We start from the raw sequence: 12,267 nt of genomic DNA on the forward strand, positions 1-12,267 counted from the left end.
TGCAAGTGACATATTGGCAACCTACATTAAATGCAACAAACAATGTAACACATGCAACTATAACCAAAACATAGCCTCCAAAGTTTGATAGATAGAACAAGGGAAACAAGCAACAATCGCCAAATCAACAAGAGGTAAGAGAAGTCTTGAAATCAATAGAAGCAAACAATAATAACACAAATCTTAAAATCTAATACTTTGTCAAAAGCGATGTAGCAATGAAAGCATAAACAAGTGCCAAAATAAATTATTGAAAACAAAACAAGAGAAAGATAAGAGAGAACATTGCAAAGAAGAGAACTCAAAAAAATGCTCAAGAAATGAAATCCATATATCAAACATGAGACAAAAGCACATACAATAACGAATCACTAGCTACATGGGCACTAGTACTAGCTCCTCTCTCCTCCAAAGCATACACTAGATTTGCAAGTGATGAATGAGAGATTATGGAGGAGCATAAGTAAATAGGCCAAAAGAATGCCATAAATCGTTATAAGTTGGCCAATCTTTAATATGATCAACCAACCATAATGTCAAAATGGACAAAATAAAGACATAAAATGTCATATAAACTCCTGAATAATCAAGAACATGCCCCAACCCACTCCAACATGCACAAACTCACACATGAGCTAACTATTGCTAACATTTTGATAATGCAAATAGGTAGACTTTTTTGCATGTGCAAATTTTATCTTGGATTTTTCATTTCATTGTGTGATTGTTCTTTTACTCTCCATACCAATGCTTGCTTGTTTTGGCACTATAAGCTCTTCATGTGCATTTTCTTCATGGAGAAACTCTCTAATAACAATGGGTCAATATGAAGTGGCTAAAAAAGATTAGTTTGCCATGAGAAGAATAATGCCATTTTCTTTGTAGAACTTTCCTAAGTATACTACTCCAAATTGCATCTTCTACATGGCAATAACAAAACTCAAAATATCTTCCAACACATTTCCTTGGTGGTATGTCCTAACAACCATTGAATCTCATTTATAGCTATTGTTGAGCTAGGGTCATAAATGATTCTTACATATGGATATTTATTAAGCCATTGCTTCTAATTGTTCTATAAATTTCTAATGTGCAACATTGCTACAAATACATACTTTGAAGCCCTCTTTCCTTATGCTAGCTATTGTTGTTATACTTTGCTAGCAAGACTTTTGCTTAATTTTGGTGAACAATATCTCTTTTTGTTTTTTGCCTACATAAGCTATGGAAATCTAAAATATAACCATGTAGAATTGATATTATTTTAAAATAGAAACAACAAACATTTCGTTATTTATCCAAACAATATCTAAAACTTAATCCTCCAAGTTTTGTTTTTTATTTACTAGAAAATCCTATATACTACAAATTATTAACATTTTAGGACCCAAGTTTTCAATGACTTACAATACCATCTCTTCGCAAGAATAAGTGACAACTATCCTAACAGGCATGGTGCACACCAAGTTAACCATTTAAATGCTTGCCAAACACTGATGATGATCGATAGCTAGTGTAAGTAAGCGGCCAGGTCATAGAACATATGATCGTAGGCCTTTGATTTTGCATCCTACATATAGTACAACATAGGAATCTCCATTGCTAAATCCTACTGGAGTTCTAGCCTAAGCAGGTTGATGCAAAATGTAAGCACATTGCACCAAGGTGCTCCCATATTCCGGCATTTATGTGGTGGGATCATTTCCTTCATCTTCAATCTTCCTATTAGTTGCTGCAATCTCTGTTGCTCCTAGCTCCACCATGCACATTAGCACTGCAACAAGATTGCATTCTCCGATTCCCAGTTGCAAACTCACTAACTCACACGTGTGTTCCTCCCATGGGCCCAGGTTGGCTTTGGAGATGTTACCAAGATTGCAGAGAAAGAGAGACCATATTTCCTTTTGAGTGGCATGAACCTTGTGCCTTTCCCAAGGTGCTTGAGGCATTTTCTGTGTAACGGTTATCCATCATCAGCGAGACACTGATTCACAGGGGAAAGTATCCGTGCTAGTATCGAATCAGCTGGCAGCTGCAATGGCGAAGCTGCTAGGGTTGATGGTGATGCTCTTGGTGCAGTTGTCAGTTTTGTAAATCCCAATCAACCGATCCGCGAGCTCGAACATGTTGTTTCTTAAGCTGTTTTCAAAGAAACGCAGAAATAACCAGTAAGAGTCAGAAAACCTTTTTAAAGAAGTCCTCTGAGCATGTGCCATGAACACATACAAGCAAGATACTAGGAAAATTTCAAAGCAGAACCTGATGATAATGAACTGTGCATCCTTAGTACGATCCTTGATATAGTGTCCCACAATAGACACGTTCTTGAAATCTGGAAAGAGTCAAATCCTCTTAGAACTAAATCACAGTCAAGAATCTGGACAGCTAATCACGTTTCCCTGAACAGATCTTACCTAAAGCAGCATCAATCTCATCCATTACGTAGAGAGGTGTAGGTTTGTAGTGATGAAGAGCAAACACGAGTGCCAAAGAACTTAGTGTCTGCGAAAAATTGAGCAGGATAGTCTTAGCTCATTATCTCCACAGCTATGATGTGGCATTTAGGAACACAATGGATCAGCACCTTGATCTACAGCCTTGGATAGATCTGATTTAGACTCTTTGATGCAAAGCACATGCCAAACGCACATCTCCGAAATATGGAACCTTGTTAAGGACTGAGGCCCTCTCAGGCACACACAATTTAGTGCACTTAATAACACGTTCATAGAGCAAAAATCACAGGCTCTAAGAGCTAAATTGACACACAACTCCAATTCCTGGGGTGCCAGCCTGCAGGAGCCGCTCTTGCGGCCTGATTAGGACTTTTAATACCTGCACGAGTGATCCCTGCGGCTAATTAGGACTCTAATCTAGCGAACTTTTGCTATCTATGGTCCTCGCTGCAAGCAGAGGGTGTGCTAAGCAACTACATGCCATGCACGGTGTTGTACTTTCAGCCGACAAATTTGGCCGGAAGGCAAAACCTACAAAGTAACAACCTTAACTGATCCACCCCCAGAAGCACTGAATAAAAACCTTGACAGACAAGGAGAGACCCGAATGAGAACCTTTGTAGACAGTTATGCGAAGCTCTGGAGCACCCAGATGTCCATGCGGACACAATCACTAACAAACGAAATGATGAGTACCAAGTCCTCCAGATGGGATGAGTAGGTAAGTAAACCTATGTTCCCATGGTGTTGGTCACAGCATGTGATTATTTCCCTTTCTAGGACACCTGATTCGTGGTCATTACTGGCAGCTTTTTGAACAATAGGGTCCTTATCCAGCATGGCTCTCACTCCCAAAGATGTGTGCAAGTGACAGGTCTCAGGCAGTTGACCATTTAAACAGAAACAATTCTGTATGGAGTCCACGGTAACACGTCTGTTCACTAGATACAGGTATGTAAGTACAGTGGCTAGAGCACACTAAAACATGCAATGCATTCAGATCTATGTGAGTTAAGATTGAGAGCTCGCAAAAAGTTCCAGAATTGATTCCAATTGCATTACCTTTTCACCACCTGACAAGTTACCAATGTTCTTCCAGCTCTTTTTGGGTGGCCGAACGCTGAAAACAACTCCTTCCGCAAATGGATCAAGGGAATCAACAAGCTCCAATTCAGCATCTCCGCCCAAAGTAATCATCTGTTTATTCGATATTTCGAAAAAGGAAAACTGGTCCAGGTCATTTTGGTGACAGAATTTTGTGCTCAACATGTACAAAGTTCAGCCAATTTAACTACAGACAAAAGGGGCAACAACACAAACCTGATACATCTCTTTCAGTTTAAGCGAGATTGCATTGAACCCAGCCATAAACTCATCCAATCTACATGCAAGTCCATTCAACCATGAAGGCATAGAAAGAAATATCACGGCCAAGTGCAGAAGGTCCCTTTAACAAAAACTATTGCAAATACCTTCGTTTTCTGAGATCATCATGAATCTTTTTGAGATCGTCCCTTTCCTGGGTGACCTCATTCAGTTCATTGACTCTTTCAGTGTATATAGACGCTTTCTCCCGGTACCTACATAGTAACTAAGGTCAAACAACCATTTCATAATACTTAATAACCAAAGAAATATTTAGGAAAAGAAAATACTCTGCAATGGCATCCAAGTTGGGCTTTAATTCTTTGAGTTGAGCTTCCACAAGTGCAACTTTGGCACGAACAGCCGCAAGTTCATTGGTCTCATTTAACTGCTCTATTGCTAAAGCCGTTTGCAACAGTCCAGTATCTATACCTTCCTTATGGATTCTAAACACAGTGAAACGGCATATTCAGCATAATGGTAGAAGTACATATCTTCATTCAAAGTAAATACATCATTCACGTACTGTTCCACATGATGGTGGAGACTTTTGCTAATGTCTTCCATCTGCTTCTGATACGCTTTTACTTTCATCTCCCACTCTTTCAGCGTTTTCTTGAGGTCATCTAATTTGTATTGGGCATCAACCTGGTGAAGATGTCAGTGGGCTATTGTGAGTACAAGATTTTGCTCCTGTAACAAAAGACAAACTCAGCTTCTAAGTACCTCGCCTGTTCGAAGTTCATCGACTACTTTTTTCCTGTCATTGAATTCCTTCTTGGCACTCTCCAATTCCTCTTGGTGCTTCTCCAATATCTAAACAACAAAAGAGCATCACTCAATAACTTTGAAATCCAGTTGTAGAACTGTTACTTCTTATACGATGAAGGAGCACTAAGATCTTATCACAAGCACCTGTTGCAGATTCTTATACTTCTCTTCAACAACCAAAGCTTTTTTCTCTATCTCTTTGAACTCCACAGCTCTTTTCTCCTTATCTTCCACGTAATTTGCTCTCTCTTTCGATGCTTCATCTAAAGCCTTCTTCAATTTTTGAACAGTTTTGGCACCTGTTGTGATCTTGACCTTTCTTCTGTTCATCTCTGTATTTTTGGAATCAATACTCTGCAGCAATCATTTTGAATGTGAATGCCCCATTACTTTTTTAACATGGCTTGCAAAGAGATGAGAACAATGACTGGAAAGGCTGACCGTTTGTAGCTTATTGACAGCAGCTTTCTGCTGCTGCAATCTGTCACCACCTGCGTTCTCCATTTTCTTTTGTAGCTCATCAGCCTGATTCCAGAATATATCACCAGTTTAGATCTACAAGCACGAAGATTAAGCTGTACAGTAGATACATCACCGCCAGGAAAATGCATATCCCACAATTTTACCGGCAACTGGGGAAAAAACAGTAGCAACCTTGTCTTTCAGACTTTTTGAGTTCTTTTTCAGCCTGGACATCTCTGCTTCAGCAGCAACAATAGATGATTCAAGCTCTTGAACTCTCTGCAATTCCTCCTCCTTTGGACTCGCAGCTACCTTCAAAGCAGCGAGCTGTTCTTCTAAATCTCTTTTCTGTGCCTTCAAAGCTTCAACCTTCACAGACGAAGAAAAGGCTCAGCATGTTTCTACTTACTAGAAAAAGCGGACAACCAACAAACAAAGGGATGCAAGATATCTGAAACAGGTAATAGTATGAATTTGAAATCATTCACAAAGCCAAAAGATCCACACTCCAACTCAACACATTGTGGGTAGTACCAAACCTCCATTCGAACTTTTGCTAGCTGAAGTTCCAGTTGCGCCAAAGTCTTTTCAGCAGTTTTGTATTGTCGTCTAGTAGTATCAATTTTGTCCTGTAGACTGTTCCGTCTTTCTGTTAGACTCACTAATTCCTGCTCTGCTGTAGCCATACTCTCCATGGAAACACTGCAAGCTCGAATAGCAGTTCCCATCCTCCCTCCCTTTGGCTTTCCACCACCACCACTCATAGTGCCAGATTTTTCAAAGACAGCACCATCTAAAGTAACCACCCTCCTGAACTCTTTGTTGGGACCATATGCTATTCGTGTGGCCTGAAACAGAAAGATAGTCATGTGTCAAAAACCAGTGCTAACACCGTACAGTTATTTTTTGCCCCAAATGTTTAAAACACCATCATCACTCAGAATGCTTATGCTGCTAGCACAAGGTCTTAAAATGTTTTCAAGCATATCATCATGGATATGAGACGAAAGCGTGAACTGTGCAATGAGGGTTGGTTCGGTAGACTACAGGAATGCCCCCTTTGACAAACAAGTGAGAAGAAAATTACCTGATCCAAATCTTTAGCAACCACTGTATTCCCAAGGACAGAAAAAAATGCCAACCGAAGTCTCTCATCTTGCGTTTTAACAAGATCAAACAACCGAGGAACTCCCTCTGGTGTTTGGACCTTCTCTTTCATCTTCTGAGCATGGCCTTCTTGCTTGTCCTGAAACCATTCCAAAATCAGTGCCCTTAAAGACTCAAAAATGTAGCAAAGCTTTAAGTTTCCTTCTGCAGCAAAAACTCATAGCATAATCAGGGTAAATGCAGCAGTGTTTTTTTTTATAACCAAACAATTAGAGCAGGTGGTACCAGAATCAAGAAAGTTGCTACTCCAAGGCCTCTAGTTCTCAAAAGCTCCACACATGCCTGAGCAGCCGGGGCAGTTTCTACCACAATGTAGTCTAAGCCCCCACATGCAGTTGAGATGGCAACATCGTATTTTGCTGGAGAAATATCACCACAATATGAGCAGCCATGCAAATTTAGATATAGAGACACCCTGAAATGAGAATTCCTCCTGATAATTCACACACCTTCAATGGCTCCAAGATCTCCTAGACGACCATATATTCCAGGAATTTCACCCGATTCCTTAGCTTGCAGAATAGCTTTTAGCACAGAGCCTTGACTTTTTTCTGACTCCAATACTGAGCGCAGTTCACTGACTTTCTGTCTAGCTGCCTGCTCTTGGGAAGCAACCAATTCATCCTCCTTTAACAGTAACTGTAAGTGCCAAACAAACAGGATTCAAGGATGAGAAACTTTGTGAAACAGCAACACCTTTCTAAAAAATGAAATTCTACATGACACCTCTTCATCTTCATGGCCAGTCTTAGCAAGTGTCTGACTTTTCTGTATAGCTGCATCTATATTCAGCAGTTCCTTCTCTTTCTCTAGAAGCTTGCCTTTGATCGACTTGATGTTGTCTTGTGCTTTCTCATACGAATTCCTTCCTGCCTCATGCTGCAGATGAACTCTAGGAGTAAGTAACAACACAAAAACATTCCTTGGGGAAGGGCATGAGATTTAGATTATCAAACCTTCTCTCTAAGCAGGTTCCTTTCCGAAACGGCCAGATCAAGCTTCCCTTGGCAATCTATTATTTCCTTGTCCCATGGCTCCAGTTCAGTACGAACAGCTGCAAGTTGCTTTCGATGTTCTTCTATCTCACCTGAATGTTAGCATGTCACTATGCATATATCTTAGATTGAAGACCAGACTTAAAAAATACTGTGCAACTAAGAACATGCAGAAATCAACACCTGTATAACCTTTAACATTCAAGAAAAACTCATACAAGCTTATAATTTCCAAGCAAAGTTTATACAATTATGAAGAATGGAAAGCTTCATTAATAGCTAGCAAGTTACAATCAACATAAGAATACTTGCAAAAAACGGGAAATGGATAGCTATAGACAACCTATAAAACATCTTGGAAAACAAGTGGTATATACTAAAAGATCAACAAAAAGCAACTATGAAGATTAAATAAGTCGTTTGCATAGACATCACTCAGTTGATTCAGTATAAGTAAGCAAGTCATTGCCGACTAGAGGCATCTGTTGCCAGCTTAAAGGCAGGTAATTACAATCACACTGAGGGCATGTAAATCTACCCTTGGACAACTTGAGTTGCATAGAGACAGGCTGTAGAATAAAATCAGGAGGGAAAGTCCAAATCTTGGGGTTGAGAATACGGCACTGATGTATTGGAAGCCTCAGGAGAAAGGATTTGGTGCTGTGGGATGTCATGCCAAGGTGTTCCAAGCCAAAGGCGGGGCCTGTGCTGAGCCTCTCTTCAAGTAAAATCACAAGTATCGTAGTCCTGCTTAAATTCCAAGAATATCACCTTTGACAGACATCATACAGGACCGGTAACTTGAGTTTAATTGTATGTTATGTTGAGGGAGTGATTTTTGCCAAATATGAGCAGGCTGATCAGGCTCAGAAAAATACCTTTAGAGGCTTCTTTTATCTTATCCAATACCTTCTCCTCTTCAGCAAGCTTTCCAGAAAGCTTTGCAACTTCCTTCTCTAGTTCTGCGATTGCCGATGTAGACTCCTCTGCTTCCTTTTCTGTCTCTTGTATCTTGGCAGTGTCCTGTAAACAACTTGTTTGTTTCACTGCCGTAAAATGACAGCTGCAGGTCTCCAATTTAGTGCAAGATTTGATATACCTTTTCAATCTTTTCATCGAGCTTCTTAATCTTTTGCTTCATATGCTTTAAATCTTCGCGATACTTAAGGTCTTGCCTTTCAAACTCTTTGAACTCTTCTGCACAGCTTTTCAAATCATCTTCAATTTCCTGAAACCTCAGGATGGATCCTTTTGTTAGAAGTGCACCGCATGTTGGGGAAAAAGATAGCAAGTCAAGTGCACCTACATGTCTAGAGGTATATACATAAGAGAAGTGAAGGGATGGCATCTACCTCACGCCGTTTGTTCTGCTTGTTGTATTTGCCCTCCAATTCTTTCATTGCTTTTAAGTGTTGTGAGAATGCTTCTCTGAAAGGAGCCACATTCATCAAAGCATACCATGTGATTTCATCAATCCAAACATTCTAGTACAAGATAAGGTGAAAGTACCTCTCTGATTTTAAGCTTTCCTCAAGTTCTGCAACATTTTGCTTCAACTTTGTTGCATTCGCCTTAGCTTCTATGGTGGCTAGCTCTGAAGATTTGCCTCTCCATTTGTAAAGCTCCACTTCTTTGAGCATGTAGCCTTCTGCCTCATTCTTAGCACCCTATGAAAACTTGCACATGCCTATATATTACATGCTGTCAACTTGAAAACTCAAATAAATAATAACAATCTATAAAAACCGTTCATTTCAAGATCGATCTACCTCAAGGCCATCTTTTTCTTTCTCAGCAATTTTGACTCGCTGAACCATACTTCCTCTTTTTTCATTTAGAATTTCAAGTCTGTGTCATACCAGTTTAGAAGAAAATCAGAACATCAATGCTGTATGGAGAAGGATTCGAGGAATAATTCAGACAAGTGAAACAAAAGTCTCAACAAAGTCGTTACTCCAATAGCGACTCACTGTTTGGTAGCTTCCTCGATCTTTTCCACATACTGATTGGAACCAATTATATCTTCCAGATACTCCAGAAAACCTTCATCGTGAGGTCCTTGAGATTTAGGCTTCATCAAAGAGATCTGCTCTACTTCACCCTGCAGACCAATAATAAGTATCATCAATACTCAAAAGAGTGCAAGGAGCTAGATTGGAAGAGTAAGTTCCATGGACAAGCAAAGGAATTTCATCTTTCAGGCCCTCCACTTCAAAAAGTACCTGAAGAATCAAGAAACGGTTGTTGTCCAAATCAACACCTTTTGCTCTAAGTTTGGTTGTCACTTCAGTGAAATTGCTTGCGCGGTCATCAAGGTAGTACTTTGATGAGCTGTCCCGAAAAGCAACTCTTGTTACTGTAAAATCTGACCCTGGTACAGGCTCGTAGTTCCCTTCCTCCTGTAAAAGTTTAATCGGTGTGATGCTCTACTGCTATGATCAAGTTTAATTGGTGTGATGCTCTATTGCTACAATCAACTTTGGCACCAATCAAGGAATCATCTTTCAAAATGCAGATGTCTACCAGATCTATAATCTCCTGAAAGTGGACAGATACACGTGCTTTGTCCAAATTTTGATGATTTGAGGAGTTATGAATCAATTCTGCCACTTTGTTCAACCGCATCTTCAAAAGACAAAGATATATTCAGAACTCATTCATTATCCAACTGTCACCTAAGCAACTAGCTTACAACAACTTCAAATGTGTGCTGTGTATCATAATTGGTATAGATATTACTTCACCTGCTTTGCACGTTTTCCAAAAACAAAGAGCATGGCATCAATTACATTGCTTTTACCACTACCATTTGGCCCCACAACTGCAGAAAAACTCTGCATAACCAGAAGCCAAAAGTGAGCTCGTGGCCAGCTGAACAGGGGAAATCATGAACTTCACACAAGGTGCTGTGTGAGAGGAAAGGATCATGTGTGTGAGCAATCCAGAAGAAGTTATGATATGTTTGAATTTTCCCCCAAAAAATCCATAATAAATACAAGTCCAAAACCATGATTTGTGTGTCAATGGTGAAATTTGTCAAATCCCAAAAGCTGAATCCTCAGTTTCAGAAAGATTCAGAGAGCATCACATTGAGTGCACCTCTAATAGAGGCTGCAGCACTGAGTCATGTCCAACCAACACATGCAGTGCAGTCAATTAGATAATCGTCTGTTTGCATAGCCTCATATTCCGTGATAAATACGAGTCTGAAACACTGATTTGTGTGCCAATGATGAAATTTGTCAAATCCCAAAAGTTGAATCGCCAGTTCCGGAAAGGTTCAGAAATCATCACACATGGCGTGCAGCTCTAATAGAGGCTGCGGTAAGGAGTCATGTCCAACCAACGCATGCAGTTAATTAGATGATGGTGAATTTGCAAATCTTCGTAGAGCAAAATACTTTGATTCCTGTCTTACTTCGAGCAAACCAATTGCATGAGCAGATACTGTCCCTTGAGATCTTCAACAAATGTTTTCCTGCATTTTGCCAGAATTCTGACGGATTTGAAGATCCTTTGGCTAGATCAAAGGAGGCTGTCTCCTGACCTGTTAATTGTGCAATGAGCTATGACCGCAGGCATGGTGTGTGGCAACTGCTACTGCATAGTAGACGGACCTTGTGGAAGGGGCCTACGCGCTGCTCGCCGGCGTAGGACTTGAAGTTCTCCATGACCATCTCGCGGATGAAAAGGCGGCTGCGGCGCTGGCCTGCTGCTGGGGCAGCAGCTTCGCCATCGCCAGGGGCAGCCGGAGGGGGTGGCGCGCGGCCCATCGATGGCCAGAAGAAAGCCGGGAGCGGGGACTGGGCGCGGGGGTGCGCGAGAGAGACAGAGACAGAGACACGACACAAAGGCCGATCGAACTGCGCCTTCTCAGAGTCGATATTCAAAATCCTGATGGCACACTCACGGGCGGGAAATACACTAGCCCAAGAGCGTGTTCACAAGAGGTCCCTTGTGCACGCCCACAAATAGCACCAAAGCCCATACAAAAACCTTCAAGCATTCACATATACTAGCTGGTCTGGACCCACTAATCGCACTTCGCACGGTTGGCACTGTTGCGAAGCTTGTGAGGCTAGGTCTTGCTCGTTTCGTATTTTTATGAGAAAAGAGCAGCAACGTTGTTGCTTCCCTTTGCTCTCCAACTTATCCACGCTCAACATAGATAGGTCCCGTGTCCCATGCATGAGTCCATGTAATGGCCACAACAAATCTGCCATGATCATGAGTTGTATTTGCAGGGTGAGAGATCCTCATTTGTCATCTACACTTATCGTGCTCAAAGAACAATAGCAAAAGATTATTGATATAGACTAAAACCTTCCTCTTGCATTTTACTGTGTATCTACAATGCAGCTTATGCTCCCCTCCAAATTGCATATGTTGAAAGCATCCAATCCAAGCCACAACATCCAGATGCAATAAGCCCATGAACAATCCATGCAATAGGTGAAGCCCAATAACATCGCCCAACCAAATTTGGAGTAGCCACCATTGACAATAAAACATCCATACATGTTCAAAATGCATATGAAGTTGTGGTTATATGTGATGTTTCACTCAAACCACACTTTCACAAATATGTACAACGCTATCTTTTCCATTCAACTCACTACAATACCCTTGTTTACATAGTGATGGAACTGAAGGCAACACAAAGGATGCAATATTCTAGGTAGAAGAACATGAACATGCATGTGAATGCTAAGACTTATAAGAAAAATAGCACGGCGAATACTTCTATGTTGTCAAGATAATATGGCCATCTAAACCCAGTCTTGTAGTAGCAATCATAATCTTTGAGCCACTCTCATGTCTCAAAATTTTCACAATGCGACAACCCTTCTGAAGCTTCTAAACATATAATGCAAAATGACAGGTTAGGAAGATGGCAAAGGTCTATGGCAACTTGGCATATGGTGTTTTCATTTGCCAACCTAGTCCATGTACTCCTAATCATGGTATGAACACACTAATTTGTTTGGCACACTCAATTCAATAACAGAGGACAATCAAATAACAATATGAACTTGAGTATTTTGCGGTGG

The 12,267-nt window shown here is 40.6% G+C and overlaps 1 protein-coding gene across 1 annotated transcript; it reads right to left on the reverse strand.

Annotated features, from left to right (window-relative positions):
• Positions 1 to 1,346: 1,346 nt before the first annotated feature.
• SMC3 (structural maintenance of chromosome 3) lies at positions 1,347 to 11,110 on the reverse strand. The gene is made up of 28 exons (XM_087683471.1): positions 10,834 to 11,110; positions 9,961 to 10,050; positions 9,740 to 9,841; positions 9,439 to 9,615; positions 9,187 to 9,317; positions 8,986 to 9,064; positions 8,726 to 8,883; positions 8,569 to 8,644; positions 8,316 to 8,444; positions 8,095 to 8,239; positions 7,178 to 7,308; positions 6,948 to 7,100; positions 6,671 to 6,860; positions 6,447 to 6,580; positions 6,142 to 6,300; positions 5,594 to 5,902; positions 5,247 to 5,423; positions 5,034 to 5,117; positions 4,737 to 4,946; positions 4,548 to 4,637; positions 4,348 to 4,469; positions 4,112 to 4,267; positions 3,929 to 4,036; positions 3,777 to 3,837; positions 3,519 to 3,653; positions 2,415 to 2,502; positions 2,260 to 2,332; positions 1,347 to 2,139 (listed from the first exon to the last, which is right to left on the reverse strand). Exons 1-28 carry the CDS (start codon positions 10,987 to 10,989, stop codon positions 2,022 to 2,024), a joined length of 3,741 nt encoding a protein of 1,246 aa, XP_087539597.1. The 5' UTR covers positions 10,990 to 11,110; the 3' UTR covers positions 1,347 to 2,021.
• Positions 11,111 to 12,267: the final 1,157 nt, after the last annotated feature.

The sequence above is a fragment of the Lygodium microphyllum genome, chromosome 8 (genome assembly GCF_053477565.2).
Source record: "Lygodium microphyllum isolate KBCC chromosome 8, Lygodium_microphyllum_v1.1.10, whole genome shotgun sequence".
Taxonomy (NCBI): Eukaryota; Viridiplantae; Streptophyta; class Polypodiopsida; order Schizaeales; family Lygodiaceae; genus Lygodium; species Lygodium microphyllum.

Bases quoted from the DNA above. Each gene is read 5' to 3' on its own strand.
- SMC3 (XM_087683471.1), bottom strand. From the start codon at position 10,989: ATGGGCCGCGCGCCACCCCCTCCGGCTGCCCCTGGCGATGGCGAAGCT. The intron at 4,037-4,111 runs GTATTTTCTTTT...GTTACTATGTAG, and splicing joins AACTTGGATGCCATTGCAGA to GTACCGGGAGAAAGCGTCTA. The intron at 3,654-3,776 runs GTTTGTGTTGTT...TCGAATAAACAG, and splicing joins AACTGAAAGAGATGTATCAG to ATGATTACTTTGGGCGGAGA.